Source organism: Lagenorhynchus albirostris, chromosome 2 (assembly GCF_949774975.1).
Source record: "Lagenorhynchus albirostris chromosome 2, mLagAlb1.1, whole genome shotgun sequence".
Classification (NCBI taxonomy): domain Eukaryota; kingdom Metazoa; phylum Chordata; class Mammalia; order Artiodactyla; family Delphinidae; genus Lagenorhynchus; species Lagenorhynchus albirostris.
In genome coordinates this window covers 178,324,026-178,344,217 of record NC_083096.1, presented here as the reverse complement: position 1 = coordinate 178,344,217, position 20,192 = coordinate 178,324,026, and the positions used below count along the sequence as shown (strand labels likewise).

Sequence of the window (20,192 nt, the reverse complement as noted above, 5' to 3'; positions counted from 1 at the left end):
ATTCTTCCAATTAAGCACAAATAAACTCTGAGCATCCTTCTTTTCTTTGGTAGTTTCATTCATCAGGAAAGCCAGATGATTTTAACATGCAGTGAGAAGGTGCTGGAATAGAGGAAAAGACTGGGACGTGATAAGGCCTCTAGGGGCTCTCAACGTGAGTTAAAAATAAACACAGCACTAAACTGTGAAAGAAGTGTGAGGAGGTCCAAAAATATGATTTTCCTCTTGATGACTGCGATAAGGCTTTAGAAAATACACAGGTTTCCCCCTTCCTGAAAGTTCACATTCCACCACTTTGCTTTTATGAAAGCTCTGCGTTAGTACCTGCTTTTGCTAACCGAAAGAAATCCAAAGAGAATTTTCATTTTTACGAGAAAAAAGGCGTTGCCATACTAATGTAGAACTTCATAGAAGTGCAGTGGCTTAGTGCAAACTTTCAAAAGCAGGGGATACCTGTACATATATCTAAGTCAAATTTCTTTAAAAAAATCGGGGGGCCTCTACTTTGTCAGGACTCATGGAGATGCTGCTGAGAGTCAGATCCTCAACAAACATTCAGTGAACACCCACCGTGCACCCGGCTCTGGGGCTCTCACCGGAACTCAGCGAGCTGGGCACTCAGGTCTGCATCTCACAACTGATTCCAACACAGTACATTCTTTTTTTATTTATTTTTTACAATGCATTCTTTCAACTTTGATTCAGTAAGTGTTTACTATGTGCCAGGCCAGCAGTGTGCTAGGGCCAGTTCCTACAGTGAGAGTTGATTTCTAAATTTTCAGGACTACTGAAAACCAGAAACAAACACAGCCATTATTAAGAATTAAGTTCCATAAATTTGGGCTTAAATAAATTGTATTAAAAACAAAGGTAGTGGGGCTTCCCTGGTGGCGCAGTGGTTGAGAGTCCACCTGCCGATGCAGGGGACATGGGTTCGTGCCCCGGCTGGGCCCGTGAGCCATGGCCGCTGGGCCTGTGCGTCCATTGCACATTTTTCTATCATCTACGTTCCTGACGTTATTTCCACCTATTGTGTCTGACTGGTGGGTGTGCAGCATCTCTTCTCTGTGTGAGACCGTGCCCCACAGGGTTAACAGAAATCCTTGAGTGTGTCCTACCGAACAGCAGATAAGGGAACCGGCTGTTAGAAACCCCTCTGCTTGCAGCCTCCTTTACTGATGAAGCCTGCTTATTTGTTTTTCCATTCTCTAACTGCATCCCCTCCAAGCTTCACATAGCCTAGGTAATGTATCACCAGACTTCTAAACTACCCTTACAGATAACGCTTCTGACGTATGGGTCACTATAGTAACAGGGGGCTTGTTTTTGTGAACTTTGGAGTTGGCTCCTGCCCAGTTCAGACCAGCTAAAACTAGTTCGGACCACCGACCCTAAAACTGCGCCTGCGCAGAACACTGACGGCCTCACCTTTTCCCTGCCTCCGATCACCTTTCCCCACACCTAAGACCGCCCTACTTCTTTATCCCATAAATATCTCAAGCCTCTGGCCTTCTGGTACGCGGGCCTGAGATTTGTTCTCTTGTCTCCTTCCATGAGGACCTCGTCAACAAACTCTCTGCTGCAAACTTGTGTCTCCGTGTTTGGCCTGCTGCTCCTGTGGGGCACACAAACCTGGTTTGGTAACAAATGCTGAGTTCAGTTTCCTCATATTGGTGGCTTGAAATCGGCCATGGTGGGAGTATTTACACCAAGGAAATCTACAGATCTACAAATTAATTCCTTGTTGACTGTTTACTTAAGGAAGTGAGTGGGGAATATGTTAATAATGCAGATTAAACTTGAATGTGTATGGTGTCTGCAGCCTTTACCTCATGAATAGCACAAGTTGAGGAAATAACTCTTCCAGTACTTGACACTATTATTCGACTCAGCAGAGAAGTTCCTTACTCATGTCATCAACGTGTGAGTGAAGCTCCAAAGGAGGAAAGTAACTGAAGAAAGTTTGGAAGCAGTGAAGATCCAACACTGGGTTTCACTTTACTTTTTTTTTTTTAATTTTTTGGCCGCGCATCACAGTATGCAGGATCTTATTAGTTCCCTGGCCAGGGATGGAGCCTGCGCCCCTGCAGTGGAAGCGTGGAGTCTTAACCACTGGACCCCCAGGGAAGTCCCCTATTTCACTTAACTCTTAACGTAAAAGAAAATCAGCCAACATTCGGGCCATAGCTATATTCCTTTGGCAATGGCAATGGGGTGAGCAACTTATTCGCTTAAGGGGATAGAAATCAAACATTTATCCGTGGTCTGACTTTGTGACACTACAGAATTAGAAAAACCCACACTGGATTTTGCAAGGCACACCAAGGTTACAGCCGCATGTAACTTACAATACAGAGTTGTGTACCGTTGTCCCTGTTTTTTTTCTCTCTCTCTCTCTCTCCCTCCCCGCCCCCCTACCCCCACCCCGGGAGCCGGTGCTGCCCACTGTGCTCCGCGCAGAGCTGGCTCTGGGGTCCCCGGGGAGCTCGGCTTGGGCGGGGCGGGAGCAGATAGGCTGCGAGGCGCCCTTCCCAGAGCCACCGCTAGGGGCCGAGAGCGAGGCAGGAGGCAGCTTCGCGCTTTGGCCCCCCGCGCGGCCCGTCGCCCGGCGCCGCGGCGGGAAAATCCGACTGGGCCTTCCCGGCCACCGCCACTGTCTATCATCGCGCGCCTGCCAGGATCCGCCCGCGGTGATGATGGAGGAGGAGGAGGGGGCCGAGGAGCAGCAGCGATTCTCTTACCAACAGGTACCGGAGAATGCAGTCTTGGCTGGGCTGGGGGAGGACGGCGTCTAGATTGTGCAGGGGAGAAAAAGGCCCTGCCTCCGCCCGCCCTCGCCTTCGTGCCGGGGTCGGAAGGCGAGCTCGGGCCTGCGCGGGCCGGCTCGGGCCGGCTCCGGCCGCCTAGCGCCTGCGCTTAAGGCCGGCTCGGCTGCCGCGGGGGGTGCTGGGAGGCGGTTTCCATGGTATCGCGGATTGGAGCGTGCGGGCGGCGGCGCAAGAAAGGAGAGTCCGTGGAAGTTCCTGCGGCGCTCTGCGGAGGCCGGCGGCTGCGGCCCGTCTGGCTTTGGGGCAGCCTCAGTCTCCTCGGACAGGGTCGTTGTGAGGCGCCTGGCGCGCGGCACAAGCTCGAAAATGTTGGCTCCCGTAACCCGTGCGCTCTCCGTCCTGCCCGCGAGGAGACAAGCCTCAGACCCTGGTGCAAACCCCCAGGCCGTCCGGCTCCCGAGCCCATCGGATGTGGGTTCGAATGTCGACTCCGCCTGGAGGGTTGTGTTGACTCTGCCCAAACTCAGTTTTCCTAGATGGACAATCGGGTAATAACCAGTTCTCGGGATAGTTATGGGTATCCAGTCCTTTAGTCAGCACCGGAATAAATACCGCGTGGCAGAATCGAGAGAACAGTGTTGTAAAGAGGTGAAAACCAAGAACCAGGGTGGCAGCCTCAGAGAGGATTAACCGAAGAGACACGGGAATGAGCTTCTAAGGTTCAGACGCTGTTTACCCACTCCCTTCCTTTATTTTGAAGTTCAAGCCTTCAAGAAAAAGTTGCAAGAATAATGTATTCATCACCCATATGCCCCTCACCTCGATTCACCGGTTAACGTTTTGCTGTATTTGCTCCCTTGCTTCTTTTTTCGGAATTATTTGAGAATTAAATACACTTGACACTTCACCTTTAAATTTTAATACTTCAGCATGCTTCTCCCAAGAACAAGGGCATTCTGTGACATAATCTCTGATCACACTCAGGAAGTTTGATATTGATAAAATACTATGATCTAATGTCAGTCCATATTCAATTTCTCCCAGTTGTTCGAAAGATGTTCTTTTTTTTCTTTTTATTTATTTATTTTTGGCTGCATTGGGTCTTCGTTGCTGCGTGCGGGCTTTCTTTAGTTGCGGCGAGCGGGGGCTACTCTTTGTTGCAGTGCGTGGGCTTCTCACTGCAGTGGCTTCTCTTGTTGCGGAGCACGGGCGCTAGGTGCGCGGGCTTCAGTAGTTGTGGCACAGGGGCAGGTGGGATCTTCCTGGACCAGGACTCGAACCCGTGTCTCCTGCATTGGCAGGTGGATTCTTAACCACTGCGCCACCAGGGAAGCCCCCAAAGATGTTCTTTAGTGGTGTTTTTTCTTCATCCAGGATCCAGTCAGGGATCATGCCTTGCATCAAGTGGTCCTGGCTCCGGTCTTCCCTGGAAGGGTTCTCCACCTTCTTTGTGTTTCATGACATTGGTGGTTTCCAGGAGTCCATTCATGGCACAGGTGTGGTGGGAGATAATCTCTTTGAGAGCAGGGACTGTCCTTTTCAGTTTTGTGTTCTCAGCCCCTAGTACAGAGCGTGGCTCTCAATAGACAGCGCTTACTGAGTAAGTGAGTGAGGCTGCAAAGATGGACTGAGAAATTTGAACCTCGTTCTCTATGCAGTGGTGGGGGGGGAGGATCCAGCCATACACTCAGCCAGCTGTTCTTGCCACTAGGTGGACAGCTGTGAACAACACTTGAAGGGTCCTGCCCTCGAGGAGTTTAGAGTCTAGAGATTTAGCCTCTCAGTGTTCAGCATCGAAGAAGGCACTTAGCCCGTTCCAGGAGGTGGGGGGGAGGGGCCGGCAGAGAAAACTTCTGGAGCAGTCGGAAGGATCCCTTGTCCTGTTCCCCCGCCCCTAACCTCACCTCTGCAGATACCTACAAAAGATCCCTTGGAGGGTTTTTATCCCTCCCAGAGTGGTGGTCTCTTTGTCTCCTCTCACCAGTGCCCTCTACTTACCTACTCTTGTGACATCTGAAACTAAGGAACGTAGGTCCCTTGCTTATCTGCCTGGCCTCTACTCTGGGGTCCTGGACTTGTGTTTTTGCAGTTCCTCCTCATCTTGCTTCTACCGTGAACATTTGCTGGTAGAGTTGATACTGTCTTGGGTTCAGCTGTCACCATGTCCACTTCAGCTCTGTTTCCAGCACAGGTGGAGCCCACACAGGGCTCAGCAAGTTTATTCACGTGAGACGGAGACCTTGGCTTAGCTTGTTTGGCTTCTTTACTCCTCCGCATGGGTAGAGGTATGTTTTCCAGCACCTGAAAGGGTTGCAGAGGAGCAGTGAGGGTCCTGTTGAGGTGGGCTAGCAAACCAGCAAATCAGAGGGGGGGCCGATGCAGCCTCACGAGCCTTTCCCTGTGTTGTCCTGATCACTCGTCCTGTCTCATGCAGGACAGGGGCTGGCAAGGACTTGAAGCACAGGGACGGCATCCTTTTGCATTTGCTTGATTAACCCCCATATGGGGGCAGAAATCCCTGTCTTTTTTCATTGTGTTGCCCAGACACCTAGCACACGCCTTCACGCAGTAGGCACTTGGCACATAAATGTGGAATAACTGAGTAAAGTCACATAGATGCCTCCCAAGTACCAGTCTGCCTTCATTCCCTGCTGAATTGCCATCATAATTCCTTACCTTTACTTGACCTAAATCATAACCATTAACCATTAACATTAAAGTAATGTTTCTACAAGTCACACTCCAGAGGGCCCCATTAATTTTTTAGTACAGTTGAAAACTCACTCAGCCATTATGGAAAGTGCTGAAGGAATTAGGGTGAGCAGACCCTCTCCTAATCTTAATTTTTTAAGATGTGAAAAGCTCTTATTTGCAATCTTACCCACGAAGTGTTTTGATTTTGCTTCAGAGGCTAAAGGCAGCGGTTCACTACACTGTTGGCTGTCTTTGTGAGGAAGTTGCGTCGGACAAAGAGATGCAGTTCAGCAAACAAACCATTGCAGCGATTTCGGAGGTGACTTTTCAACAGTGCGGTATGCAGCCACGGTCTTCCTGTAGATGTATAGAAAGCCCAGAGGTTGATTTGCCTGGGAGAAATGTGCGGGGGTGGGGTGCCATGGCACGTCTTACCAGCAGACAGAGAACATTATCATTGGACACCGTTCGTGAAACGTGTCTTTTATTGGCCGTAAGATTCAGATAGCTTATGGAAAGAACTATTTTTTTTTCTTTCTATTACCCTAACACGGGGGCATGAGCACCTTTATTTTATTGTGCTTTAAACTGCCGGGAACATTAGACATAAATTTCATTGCTTTGTAACTTTTTTATATCACCCACAGTTTGACAGTTGAATTTGCAGCCTTGGTATTTGCTTGACTTCAGAGGAGATTAATGTCCTCCTAAGCCCTAACTCGTAGCAAAATTTAAAGTTAGGGATAGCTTCTAGGAAGGAAAGGTGTAGCCACAATTACCAAAGGCTTGTAATGAAGGGTGGAGGGGGCCAGGGAGGCAAGGAGGTCATAACGAATCCAGTGATGGACCTGCCTGAAGGGCCTCCTCTCACCTTTAAAAGGATTTGTTGTATTAGTCACTGTACTTACTGTAGACATTGAGATTTCACTTTTCTCCCTCTGAAATAAGATTGAGATGGGGGGTGGATTTCCCTGGTGGGCCAGTGGTTAAGATTCTGTGCTTCCAAAGCAGGGGGCACGGGTTCGATTCCTGGTCAGGGAACTGAGATCCCACATGCCATGCAGCACTGCTGAAAAAAAATTGCTATAGGGTAGCTAAAGCACATCTCTTTTTCTCTTTCAGAAAATTTTGCCAAAGACCTTGAAATGTTTGCAAGGTGGGTAGAGAGCTTGACTGTGGGATCTTTGTTTGTTTACATGCTATTGATACGCCCCATCTGGTGGTGAATTTCAGGAGAGCTTTAGCTTTTTTTTTCCCCTGTGTTTTGTGGATGCTCAGTCTCCAATCATGATTCTGTAAGAATGTAACATCTGCTTTAATCACTGTCCATTCAGACTTGATTTGGCATTTTTTGAAGCTTTCCAAGTATTTTTTGTTAACGGAACCAGAGTTATTCAGTTCCAGGTTAAAAAGGTATGAATCATGTCTCCAGGACTCTGTGCACAGCGTGTGTGCTTTTAAGGCCATTTCTGCAGGTGGTCTAGTGCTGGGCGTGAGGCTGGGCGCCCGGGCTGGGCTGCTTCGTGCTCCGCGGGGAAGCTTGCAGGTGTCAGGATAATACAGCCCCACGGCCCGTCAGCCCTGCATTTGCTGAGCTTGTTACAAGTGAGACACACGCTCCTTGAAAAGCGTGTGACTTACTTTCAGCTGGTAAAGTGTTAGCTTTTACAGGTGATTTATGCTCCTCTCTTCAATTAGTACTGCAGGTAATTGAAAACAATTGCAACAAATTGCTTTCATGAAGCAATTTGAATGAGGAAGGCCTGAAAGGGCCAAAGCTTTCTAATTTGCTCCCACTTCTGATTTGGTGCCAGCCTCTCCCACACCCCATACTTTTCACCTTGCTCCCGTTAGCTCTTTTTTTCTCCGATGAATATTCTGAATGAATTAAAGCAGTAGGTTCTCAGAGGGCAGGCTCTAAATCTTTCCTATTCCTGTGTATGGGTCCCTAAAAACCGCTTAGCATCTTCAACTTGGCCAGAAGGGATAAGGATAATGTATGGGATACTGATAGCTTATATGGCTTATCATTGTTAATTCAGGTGGTTGCCCCTTACCTGTGCCTCGTGCCCACCCCCACTCTGAGTCTCCTGTGAAATACACTTACTACCTTTACTTGCCATTTCTTTTCTTCTTCTTTTTTTTTTAAATATGAGCCCTCTATACTACAAAGGAAGACACAAAAATGTAAATAAGTAGACAATGGTTATTTGATTTGAACATAGAGTTTATCAATACAGATCACCTCAGCACTATTGACATTTTGGACTGGATAATTCCTTGTTCTGGTGGTGGCTGTCCTGTGCATTTTAGTGTGTTTAGTGGCACCCCTGGCCTCTACCCACTAGATGCCTGTAGCAAGCCCTCAGGTGTGAGTTTCCTTGCTACTTCTGTGTTAGTTGTGGGAAAACACAATGAAACTTTAAATACTTCTAAATACTAGGAGTAAAAATGAAATTAGGGGACTTCCCTGGTGGTCCAGTGGTTAAGACTCCGCACTCCCAATGCAGGGGGCCTAGGTTCGATCCCTCCTCAGGGAACTGGATCCCACATGCCGCAACTAAAAGATCCTGCACATGGCAACGAAGATCCAGCGTGCCACAACTAAGACCCGGCACAGCCAAAAAAAAAACCTACAGAGATTTTTAAAAATTTAAAAAGAAATAAAATAAGAACTATTTAGCATTGTAACACATTAAGCTTTCAGGTACTCTGTGTTTTTTATAGTTTTTTTTTTAATAGTCATCGTGCTGTACATTACATTCCCATGATTGTCTTTTTATTTTATTTTATTTTATTTATTTGGTTGCACCGTGTCTTAGTTGCGGCAGGCATGCTCCTAAGTTGTGCCTCATGGGCTCTTTAGTGGTGGCATGTGTGCTCCTTAGTTGTGGCATGTGAGTTCTTATTTGCGGCACACATGTGGGATCTAGTTCCCTGACCAGGGATCAAACCCGGGCCCCGAGCATTGGGAGCGCGGAGTCTTCACCACTGCGCCACCAGGGGAGTCCCTGTGTTTTTTATAGTTACTTTAAGTCCATTTCCTTTTGCTGGGCACTGGGGCAGAGTGGTGTGTGGGTATCACTTAGACTGTCAGCTTCACAAGGAAGGACGTCATCTTTTGAGTAAAGGAGTCTGTGTAAAGGCTGTCAGCCTATGTTCTCTGAGTGAGGCTTTACTAGGAGATGCCGCCTCTTCTGCGGTGCTCACGTGGGTGCACCAGGGCTCCTCAGACGTCCTCCCAAGGACCCTGAGCGAACACAGGCACAGATTTTCTTTGAAGACTCATCTGTTGTCTTAATTTTACATTCGTTTTCAAAATAGTCCAGTTTGCTCTCATATAAAAAATCCTGTTTTAAAGTTTATCACTGAATAACATTGATGCTCCCAGAAGGTCAACTTTATCCTGTGGTTTTGAGTTTTCCCTGTCACATAGTCCCTGCCCTTAGAACTACTGTATGATTACCCCAGTTTGAGAAGTCTGAAATACATACTGTTTCAGGTTGGCTATATATTAAATAGTCTTTGGAGGCTGGGAACCTAACCAGTGTTGGTAACATTGTTTCTATGAAATAAAATGCATTTAAATTGTAAATACTATAAATTCAAGTCACCTGTAAACTTTGGAAGATCATCTCCCAATTTAAGTTGTGAATTTCCCTTATTTAGCTTTGAAATCTCTAGTCACTTAATATTGTTAACATGTTAAAGATGAAACATTTTGAAGAAGATCGATATTCTACGGTAAATAAATTCTAGGGACATTTTGGGAATAATCTTTGAAACCTGTGTTGCTAAAAGTGTTATATGGGAAACCCCTTTGTTACGTTCCCTAGAGTAATTTTCTGGAGCCAGAGGTTTGATTTAGGAGAATCTCTGATGTGCAGTGGCTGGCATAGGATATACCTGCTCCTCCATCTGGGAAAGTGGTAACATTAAAACATGGTGCAGAGGGGACTTCTCTGGTGGTCCAGTGGCCAGGGCTCCACGCTCCCAATGCAGGGGGCCCAGGTTTGATCCCTGGTCGGGGAACTGGATTCCACATGCCACAACTGAGAGTTGGCACGCTGCAACTGTGAGTTGGCGTGCCACAATGAAGATCCCGTGTGCCGTAACTAAGACCCAGCACAGCCAAGTAAGTAAATAAATATTTTTAAAAAAGAATAAAGAATATGGTGCAGAGAAACCAGGTGACAAGCTGAGTGGCAGAGACGATTGACTGCTGTTTCCTAAATGCTTCTCGTGAACAGATGAGCTGGTGTTACTCTGTGAATAGTTCAGTGCGCTGCTTCCTCGTACCTGCTCCTTGTATGGCACTTTACCAAGGCGGTAGTACCGCCAGAGCAGCCTGATCGTGTGATAGAGATGAAGGCCACGGTGTGTCCATGGCACCCAGGGAACCTGTGGATTGGCTTCATACTTTGTGGCTGCTATTTTAGCACCTTTTTTTTTTAATTTGTTTATTTTATTTATTTATTTTTGGCTGCCTTGGGTCTTCGTTGCTGCGTGCAGCCTTTTCCTAGTTGCGGTGAGCCAGCTTCCATTGTGGTGACTTCTCTTGTTGAAGAGCATGGGCTCTAGGCGTGCGGGCTCTAGAGCACAGGCGCAGCAGTTGTGGCGCGTGGGCTTAGTTGCTCCGCGGTATGTGGGATCTTCCCAGACCAGGGCTCGAACTCGTGTCCCCTGCTTTGGCAGGTGGATTCTTAACCACTGTGCCACCAGGGAAGTGCTCTGTCACCTTCTGTCTGACTTTTTTCCCCCTTTCCTCTGTTCTGGTCCTTGCAGGTGGCTAGTTAGAAGTTACCTTCTAACATGGGTATCATATCAGGACAGGCAGGTACTGTCAATCATGATGAGACGGCACATGATATTTTCACACTTGGCAGGGTGTGAAAGACTAACGGCCAAATTATGGAGTATAATTTCTGGGATTTTATCTTTAACTCAGCAGTGAGGACTTACTATGTGCTGGCCACTTGGATAGTTATTAAGGATACAAAGATTCCTCCTTATTCCTACTTACGAAGTTCCTACTTATTTTTGGAGGAAGTTAGAAATGGCAAGAAAGTGTGTAATTAGAGTAATAAATTATTGAATAGAGCTTATTATCTCAAATTACCTTTTAAAGCAGACATAGGAGGACTGGAACAAGAACTTGAGTCCATGTTGTGAGCAAGAGACAGACTCCAGTTGAAAGGATGTTCTTTGTTCTAACTGGGCTATTGTCGGGGGAATGCGTTATCTCCTAGTTGGGAAATGGGATATTAGGAGACACCTGCACAAGCTTTTTCCTGTAATGTAGCCTTTGGAGAAGAGCTTTAGGACCTTGGTGTAAGTGAAGCCATGCTTCATGGAAAGTCTCTGTTCTTCTGTTTAGCGTCTGCTTAAGCAGAGACGATCTTTGTATCGTGAGCTCTGTGTCATTCTCTTTTCACTGAAGGTGGTTCACTGACCTTCTTGCTTTTTGTATGGTGGTCTCTGTGTCCATTGTGACCAAGCAGGCCATTTGGGAAGGGTTTAACACCCCTCACTCCTTTCCCTGCTCATATTCTCCAAGCACGCTGGCCCTCAGGTGGAGGTGGACAGATGGGCTTCTGCTTTCTCTCAGTCTCTTTATTTAGTTGGTATCTTGGCTCGTCACTTCACTCATTTTTGTGTCACTGTTGCTTAATGACCTTAATCTGAAAAGATGGGCTACTTAGAGATCCTTGCTGGTGTGAAGTCTGGCCATGAACTTTTGTGTTTCATCAAAACTTTAAATAATACCAAACATTTTGGTGAATTGTTTCTGCCCTTTCTACAGACATGCGAAGAGAAGCACCATTAACACTGAAGATGTGAAGCTCTTAGCCAGGAGGAGTAATTCACTGGTGAGAGATGAATTTCTTTCCTCACTCCCCTTTCCCATCAGAATACATTATTCCCAATTAATCACTTGCAGCCATGAAGTGATTCCCCAGGGCACCTTGCATTAAAAACGAGAGATGCTTGAACCGTTCAGACCTGCCCGTAATTTATAGGCTTTCTTTCATTATGATGGATCTTACTAAGCCAATTTGAAATTTTCTAATCAGTGCTCTCTGGATTCATAATTTGCCTTTTTTGTAATGTCTCAAAACTTTGGTCCCATGTTTCATTTGGAGCATGATGTCAGAGACAGGTCGCAGGCCAGAGTGTATGGGGATAGTTTCGTTACGGTGCCCACAGTTCTGTTGGGCCACGTATGGAAAGAGTATTTGTACATCTGGGATGTGCAGGAAATTAGCACATTGTCTTTTCAAAGAAGTCTAGACATCTTGACCAAGCCCTCACTTTACAGGTGATGCTGTGATCCCAGGCTAGTAGCTGTGGCCGATGGCAGATCCAGGACACCTGTGAGGTTTCCTGACTTAGTCTGATCCTAGCAGTTAAAATACTTCACGTTCCTCCCCAGAATGTGAGCTCCACGAGGGCAGGGATTTTTGTCCCCTTCTTCTCTGCTCCATCTGCCGTGCCTACAATAGGGCCTGGCCCACAGTAGGTGCTCACGAGTAGTTGCTGAATGAATGAACTTGTGTAGCACTTGGCAGTTTACACAGGACTTTTATTGATAATATTTTACATATATTATTTAAAGCTCACAACTACCCTCTGAGGGTTTTCAATAACATGACTAGATCGCCCCATTTTACAGGCTAGGCTACTGGAGTTAAGTAACTTCCCAAAGTTAAATAGGAAGTTTTCTGGTTGACAGCTGAACCTTAACCTTTGAACCCTGAATCTAGTGCTGTTTCCACTGGGCTGTTTTCTATCTCTGCTCTTCTAATATTATTTGTCCAAAGTTTAAGTCAGGGTTAAGGATGATATGATTCCTAAGTAAAATAGCTCAGGCGCCTGTGGTGCCGTATATCAGTGGAAAAGACATTTCTCTCTCCTCATAAATCCTCTGTCATAACGCTTACTTGGTCAGCTTCAGTGAGCAATTTCCACCTTTTGCCAAGGAATCGTCAATGCAAGTCATCTTAGACTATTAATTGGGTGCATATTTGTCTACTTCAGAATGTTGTTTTTATTTTGGATTCTTAATTTTTTTATCTGACAGAAGCTTATTACTGAAGAGTTGCAGCTAAATTTGTGCATTAGACTAAATTTTCCCTGAGGGCAGGGACCTTGTCTTATTTCCCTTGTATCTCTAGTATCTGGTACACAGTAGTGGCTCAGTAATTTTAGTTGGATAAATTTAGGGGCATGTTGACTATATGTGTGCTTTGTAGAGTATATTTGTGATCGGCATGCCTTCTGTAAGCTACAAGTTTTAATTCTCTTGAGTTTTCAAGGAACTCTACCTGTTTGGTAGGATATGTAGCAGGGAGTTGACTTCTGAAGTTGATTCCTTCTTTCAGAAAAAATTTGAAGCTGTGTTTTAACTCTAAGGAATGTAACCCAGGGTGGGAGTGGTTGGGAAATGGTGTAGATTTTTTTCTCCCCTTAGGCTTATAAATGGCTTTACAACCAGATAAAAATGTAGTTAAAAACATTTTTTATAGCTAAAATACATCACAGAGAAAAATGAAGACATCGCTCAGTTTAACCTGGAACGAAAAGCAAAGAAGAAAAAGAAGTTAGAGGATGAAAACAAAAATTCAGTGGAGCCAGCAGAGGCTGGTGTAGTGGAAAGTGAGAATTAAAGTCTGTCGCCATTTGGAAAAAGCAGCCTTCAGGTAAAGCCACTAAAAACATGTATTGCCAACAAAGGGTTTTGAAAGGATTAAGTGGAGATTACCAAAAAAAAAGGCTTGGGGGCTTTTTGTACTGTATTCTCCAAGTCACTGACTGCAAAAGGTGGTTTAAAAGAGAACTGGAAACTCCTAAGCAAAATACTCCCATGTCTTACTGAAGCACATGAAAAAAGTGTGTTTGAATGGTATATATTGGAAATTGTATCTATTGCAGTTAATAAAATTTTGTTAGCAATTACATATCGTTGACTTTTTCAAGCAAAAATCATAGTTATTTTTTCATTCTTTTATATAACTTTTTAGGCTGACAGTCCCTGAAAGATGAATAAAGCTATATTTATTTAGTCCTTTTTTTTTTTTTTTTTTAGTTGCACTGCGTGGCATGCAGGATCTCAGTTCCCTGACCAGGGATTGAATCCAGGCCATGGCAGTGAAAGTGCCGAGTTCTAACCACTGGACCACCAGGGAACTCCCTATTTAGTTCTTTTGATTACCAATATTGTTTTTTAAATTAATTAATTAATTTTCGGCTGCATTGGGTCTTCGTTGCTGTGCGCAGGCTTTCTCTAGTTGTGGCGAGCCGGGGCTACTCTTCGTTGTGGTGCGCGGGCTTCTCTTGTTGCAGGGCACGGGCTCTAGGTGTGGTGGCTCAGTAGTTATGGCTTGCGGGCTTCAGTAGTTGTGGCACGTGGGCTCGGTAGTTGTGGCTCGCAGGCTCTAGAGCGCAGGCTCAGTAGTTGTGGCGCATGGGCTTAGTTGCTCTGCGGCATGTGGGATCTTCCCGGACCAGGGCTCGAACCCGTGTCCCCTGCATTGGCAGGCAGATTCTTAACCACTGTGCCACCAGGGAAGCCTCTCGGTATTGTGGGGTTTTTTCCCCCCAGTATTGTTTTTTAAACCCGCGTCACTTGTGATCACAAGGTAAAAGGGTGGGTGTTTGGAAATGGTCCTTTTTACTTTTTAAAGGTGATTTTCTCCAGAAACACAGTTTATGTGACTTTTGTCTGGCTATTTTGTAATTATACTGGGCAGAAGTTCTGCTTGAGAGGAAAACCTGACTACTCCTCCAAAACACTTCAGTTGTGTGTCCTCTGTTTTAGTTTGTGAGAGATGATGCTTCCAGGAGTCCCAGGTCTGCTGTCCTCTCCTTGGGGTTTATTAGGGGTCCAGGGCATGCCTTTTCCCTGCTGGGGTGACAGGAGTAAAGAAGAGGGCCTGGCACTGACAGAGCCGTTTCTGTGTGCCAGCTGCTGCCCTGGGTGTCCCACATAGTTCTTCTTCACAACTTCTTCAGGGTTGGTTGGTTGGTTGCCATTTTTACTGATGAGCAAGCTGAAGCTTGAAGATGTTAACCAACCACCCAGGATCTACTGACCAATGGAGATGGTAGTCACGTTTGGAGTGATGACTCTAGAGTGGGTGAGAGAGAAAAGGTGCGTGCAAGTGGATAGAATTTATACCATCCATGCCCAGATATGATCAGCAAGAGATACCCCAGAGTCTACCTCTCAAAAGGAGATGCTGAGCTATGGTCATAGTAAAGCGTTGAATTCAAACTTCACGGTTTCAGGTTCTTCAAATAACCAATCATTTGGTCTCAGATAATAATTGTAACACCTTTGTGTCACATCAGTGAAAGAAATGTGAATCATGAAGGCTTCCGTCTTTACATTCCAGCCAAAGATCTGTACGTTAGCAGTTTCATTTTCAGGTAAGCTGTCTTTAAACACCTCATCAAGGAGAGTTTTGAGACTAGATACTGTGGAATTTCCAAAGGTTGACAAATCTAGACTTGCATCCTGATTTCACAACTCTAATAGCTGTATGACTTTCTTTTTTTTTTTTGCTATGAATGGCTGATTTTGTTTTGTTTATTTATTTTTAACATCTTTATTGGAGTATAATTGGTTTACAATGGTGTGTTAGTTTCTGCTTTATAACAAAGTGAATCAGTTATACATATGTTCCCATATCTCTTCCCTCTTGCGTCTCCCTCCCTCCCACTGTATGACTTCCTGAAACTTTGTGTTCTTATCAGTGAAATAGAGTTAATACCTCTCGCAGCAAGGTTACATGCGACAATAAAAGGAAATTGGTAGAACCATTATAATGCATCTTGTTTCTATAGATTTCTGTAGCTCCAGAAACTCAGAATACACATGACTCGAAATGATGAACCCGTGTGCACCCTGGGTGTCCTGTCCCTGATTAGAGGGTGGTAGAGGGCCCCTCCCGCCTGGCATGGGTATTTTGACATGAAGTTTTCTAGCCAGATGAGAGAGTTGACTTGATGTTCATGTAATCTTTTGGTTTATTTGGCACATTTATGTATGACCTGTTCATATTTTAGACAAGTGGTAGTATAACACATTTTTCGGGGATTATAACACAGGGGTGGCCAGACTTTGTACGGAATGGCTGAGTCTACTCCCTGGGTTCTCAGGAGCTGCCTCTTGCCCACCGCACGTTCTGATCAGGGTTTAGGTGACCCCAGAATGTCCGTGTGAGGTCAGCCATCCTTTCCAGTCCACCTTTGCTGACAGTGGCAGAAGGGAGTGGTGGAGGGCTCCCTCACAGGCTTGCTTCCTCAGCGTCCTGGAGGCTCATCTGAACTTTAACTAGATTTATTAACCACGTAGCCAGATGATTGACCGTGTAAAGCAGCAGATGTCCTTGACATAAATGTGGCCTGGTAGCATAGTTGGGGCAGTTTACATTTATAATGTTTGTTGTCTTCCTTGTTACACCAGTTCCTCAAAAAAAATTGAAATAAAAGATCCTGTGTTAATTTTTTATTACTCAATTAACGATCCAGGGAAGTTTCAGAGCATCCCCTCCTACACACAGCAGCAGCTGGAATGCGCTGGGGTAGGTCTACGCCGGCTCATACACAGCTGATACCTTGAAACCTAGGTGTCTGGGAAAGCGTAATCAGGGCCCGATTACTACCTTTACTGAATTGCAGAATCTGTAAAGAACCCTTAGAGGTCGTTTAGTCCAATCTCCCCAGCAAGTAGGAACCCCTTCTGCGACACTGCTAACTGTGGTTCCCGGGGCTCTGCTGAATTCCTCAGGGACAGAGCGCCCTTTCTGTTATTGGACACTGATTGTTGCAACTTTCTTCTGTATATGAAGAAGAGTCTTACACCTTCTATCTAGGTCCTACTTCTGCCTTTTAGAATAAACAGTCTCCCTTTTTCGAAATCATGCGGTACTGTGTTCCTTTAGTCACGGCTCCCATGGTACTTCTTTTCAGAAGCACATGTTCTTGCATAAAACATTAGACCGTCGGCTCCCTGTGGGCAGACTTTGGGGTGGTGGATGGTGGTGGGTGCCTTGTGTAGTGCTGTGCACACACGGCAGGCAGGTGCCCCCAAGTACTTGTTCCCAGGTCTGAGGTGTGCTGGGTGGTGAGGTGGAGCCTTTGCTTGAGTTTCATGGCTCTAACCAGGGATTTCCAATGTTTTGTGGCAGGGAGCTCTTCTTTATACTGTGGGGCAGGACGGACTAAGGATTTAGGGTATCTTCTTAGTAACAGTTCCTATCGTGAGGGCCTTCTGTGCTTTCTACTTGTGTTAGGTGCTTATCATGATCTTATTTTGTCCTCACAGAGTTCTGTGAGGTAGGCAGTAGGTACGGTTTTTATCCCCATTTTATAGATGAGGAACCCGAGGCCCTAGAAAAGTTAATTCAACGGCAAAACCAGGATTTTAGTCTAGAGCCGTCACCTTAAAGTACTACGATATGTTGCCATCTCCTTGAAAACGGCCAGTAGTAAGATCACATGAAGCCTTCTCCAACCCGCAGCACATAACCCTCTTTGCACCAAAAATTTACTTTTCTCTCATTTGCAGAGTGTGTATCCTGCCCCTTCGTGGGGCTGTAACAACTCTGTCGGGGTGGAGGATGTGGCTCCCTTGTACCTCTAGGTGGTACATGCCAGACGCTCGGTGTTTAATGAGGCCACTGAATAAAATCTGGGAATGTACTGCAAGGCTATAAGAAGCTGGCTGAGCTGCCATGACCTTCTCATCTGCAAGAATATCTGAACATTTTTAACGCCATTTGTGGGAGTTAGGCAAAACATTTACTGTGGTACCAAAAAAGGGACTAGGCGATATGCAGCGTATGATCCGTGGGTCATCGTGCCGTGCCGATTTTACCTAGAATCTTAAACAACAAGCCTGTGGTGCAATGAAATTTAAGGTTGAGATTTCCCTTGTGAAGGGGTGTGAACCAGGCTCTTGGAAAACCGAAACCTTCAGCGTTCACTTCTGGAAAGCGCTGTCAGTTCTTTGGTTGCTTTCTTCCGTTTAGAACCTTGCCTTTGACATCGGTCACCTTAGTAGGTTAGTGGTGGGTGTTTCGGATTTTCCTAGCTGTCTCAGTTAGGTGAAGAGGGTCTGCACATTTGTTTGTGTGACTCTGAACCTGGGACCCATCCGGAGGAGCCAGGGGGTGGCACGGCACAGAGGGCTTCACGTTCTGGAGTTCTTAGCAGTGGAGCTGTCTTCAGGAGGAGAGGAAGCCCCAGGAGCTGGTCAAGTACAGGGCATTCAGTAAGAAGTACGTTTTACGCTTCACACACACACGCACGCACGCACGCACGCACGCACACACACACACACACAGAGCAGTATTTATCCTTACTCAACATGATGCCCTCTAATTTTTATTTCATTCAGAAAAAGTGCTAGTGCTTCCCTGGTGGCGCAGTGGTTGAGAGTCCGCCTGCCGATGCAGGGGACACGGGTTCGTGCCCCGGTCCGGGAAGATCCCACATGCCGTGGAGCGGCTGGGCCCGTGAGCCATGGCTGCTGAGCCTGCGCGTCGGGAGCCTGTGCTCCGCAACAGGAGAGGCCACAACAGTGAGAGGCCCGCGTACCGCAAAAAAAAAAAAAAAAAGTGCTAGTTTACGAGCCACTAGTGAGTGGCCAGCAGCAGATGAAAAGCACTGGTTACTCTAGTGTCAGCTCATTAGAATTGTGGGATCTCGGCTCCTCCTTGTACCCACGACATCAGAATATGCATTTTAATCTTAATAAGGTGATTTGGGTCCACGTCACAGTTTGGGAAGGCCTGGGCCAGAGGACAGTGGCCTGCTGGGCGGGGAGGCGGTCCTGGGGAACCATCACTCGGGTCACCCTTGCCTGCGGTTTGGAGACCAGTGGGTGCTGAGCGGCTCCCTGAGCCCTCACCGTCGCCTTGTTTCTTCTGCCCAAGCAGATTCAGTCATACTTTTACGTGGGCAAAATTGCAGGTTTTAAGCTCCTTATCCAAGGCTAATTTTGTATTATGTTAAATCACTTGGTTTTCTCATGGCTTCCTGCTTGCTTGGGCATAATTATGAGGAGGTAGAACTTCTTCAGAGGCAAGTGCACTTTGCATTCTAAAGTAGGAGCAAATCCACTCTCAACACAGGAAGAGATCTGAGGCTTTAATGAAGGGGTTAAATCCAATCCGAAAGCACTTTTGTGGGCACTGATTGCTCAGGCTTATGCGTCACTGCTTGAGTGTGAAGGAAGAGGGGGTACAGGCTTTAGACAGGCATATATACAAAAACACAGCTGCAGGTTGAGCTTAAAATAACCCCCTGGTCTCCAAAGAAGAGACCCAAGTCCACAACACACTGATTTCGGGGCTGCCAAGCAGGGTGAGCCGCCGCAGGGCTGGAGAGAAGTGCCAGTCAGCCTGAGGATGCTGCCGCCCCTCTGCCTGCCGCCGCTGCCCTTCCCCTGGAGGGCGGCCTCGCCGGCCGTGACAGTGGGGTGAGTAGTCTGACTCGGCCGCATGCTGACCCACTTGTGGGCTGTCTCTTTCCTTGGCACATTTGGCCACCCCTATGGATTCCCCAGCATCTCCACGGCTGAGTGTGTACAGGACAGACTGCAGGGCTGGACTCTGCAGTGTGCCCCTCAGCTGCCCTGTGCCGTGATGTCCATATAGACCATTGATTCTTGTCTACCTTCAGTTGTTAAGGAAGTTTGTTAGAAAGCTCTGAAACTAAGGGGAGCTTCTTCGAGCTAGCAGTCTCCATCTGCTAGTCTTTGAAACATTTAGTGATTACAGCAGTCTATTGCAGTGCAGTCATGGAGCTGCCACTGTGGTATTAGTCACACATAACTTCTAGAATCTTAATTTATATATACAGCACATGTTCTCACTGGCTCAGATTAATTGACATCATTACATTTTCCATTGTGAGAATTTGTAATTTCATGACATGACTTATTTTTCTCTTTTTCCCACTTTGAAAAAGTTCCAAGAAAGAGTACATAAAGTTGACCATTAAAAATGGATTTTTCTCTGAACTTACCAGATGAGTTCCAGACAAGTCATTCATCATCAGATTACTCCTAGAAGCTTTCTAAGGAGTTTGAAAAGCCAGAATATAACGTCTCAAGCTGATCTCTCTCGAAAAGCAATTTGTGGACAGCCAGGAGGAAGACCAGAGATGGGAAAACCAAGCTAAATTAGCCTGATCCACCTTGGGGGGCTTCTTAGCTGCCAGTCACTTGTCAGGGAAAATGATAGATTTCTTGACCTCTTCTAATTAAGAACCTCAGCCAAGATTAGGGGCAAAACAAGCAGAGTTTCCTTGATTGAAAAATTTCAACTGCTTTTCTCTAATTAGAGCAATTTCGTTAAGGTGTTCTCTTAACTTATCCTTTAAATAGAAATGTGATTTATTGTTCTGGAGCTTTTTTTTTTTTTTAAGGAATTATGTATCTCAATGCTGGCTGAACCAGGTGGTTGATTTGTCTTTCCTTTGTCCTCTGCTTCTTTTTAAAAGCATATACAGGAAGTGGCAGAAATAAAGAAAAACAGCCTGTTGACTTTCCTTGCGTGGTGGTATGAGTGGGCCTCCCAGGCCAGGGCAGTGTCCTTTTTAGGAGGGGAAGCCAGGGAGGTGTCCAAACGGCAGGAAGTCCTGCCCCTCCAACAGTCCACTTGCCGAGATGAAACGCCCTGCAAGAATTTCTACTGGAAGACCTTCTCCTCCTGCAAATAA

The 20,192-nt window shown here is 46.1% G+C and overlaps 2 protein-coding genes and 1 long non-coding RNA gene across 9 annotated transcripts in view; 2 read left to right on the top strand and 1 right to left on the bottom strand.

The window, feature by feature from the left end:
• Window positions 1-2,908, bottom strand: part of LOC132515248 (uncharacterized) — a 19,658-nt gene extending 16,750 nt beyond the window's left edge. For both annotated transcript variants that reach the window (XR_009539099.1, XR_009539100.1), the window contains exon 1: window positions 2,742-2,908. This is a non-coding gene — a long non-coding RNA (uncharacterized LOC132515248). The remainder of the gene's footprint in view (window positions 1-2,741) is intronic.
• Window positions 2,601-20,112, top strand: CENPS (centromere protein S). Of its 6 annotated transcripts, XR_009539097.1 has the most exons (8): window positions 2,601-2,747; window positions 5,677-5,800; window positions 6,585-6,618; window positions 11,266-11,332; window positions 12,989-13,162; window positions 14,475-14,613; window positions 14,814-14,891; window positions 19,974-20,111. XR_009539097.1 is itself a non-coding variant. In XM_060141492.1 (6 exons), exons 1-5 carry the CDS (start codon window positions 2,694-2,696, stop codon window positions 13,127-13,129), a joined length of 420 nt encoding a protein of 139 aa, XP_059997475.1. In that variant the 5' UTR covers window positions 2,601-2,693; the 3' UTR covers window positions 13,130-13,162; window positions 19,974-20,112. The 6 variants fall into 6 exon arrangements, 4 of the variants coding, with proteins under 4 accessions (XP_059997475.1, XP_059997477.1, XP_059997474.1 ...); XR_009539098.1 differs by lacking the exon at window positions 14,475-14,613; XM_060141492.1 differs by lacking the exons at window positions 14,475-14,613; window positions 14,814-14,891 and having other exon boundaries at window positions 19,974-20,112.
• Window positions 16,387-20,192, top strand: CORT (cortistatin). Its single transcript, XM_060141988.1, is given in 5 exon segments — window positions 16,387-16,422; window positions 18,674-18,778; window positions 18,780-18,871; window positions 18,873-18,948; window positions 19,974-20,192. Coding segments are annotated over 5 exon segments (528 nt in total).

What these genes read in the sequence shown, in the direction of transcription:
- CENPS (XM_060141492.1), top strand. Translation starts at nt 2,694, where the DNA reads ATGATGGAGGAGGAGGAGGGGGCCGAGGAGCAGCAGCGATTCTCTTAC. An exon ending in GGTGACTTTTCAACAGTGCG is followed by an intron (nt 5,801 to 6,584) that starts GTATGCAGCCAC and finishes TTTCTCTTTCAG; the next exon opens with AAAATTTTGCCAAAGACCTT. An exon ending in CCAGGAGGAGTAATTCACTG is followed by an intron (nt 11,333 to 12,988) that starts GTGAGAGATGAA and finishes CATTTTTTATAG; the next exon opens with CTAAAATACATCACAGAGAA.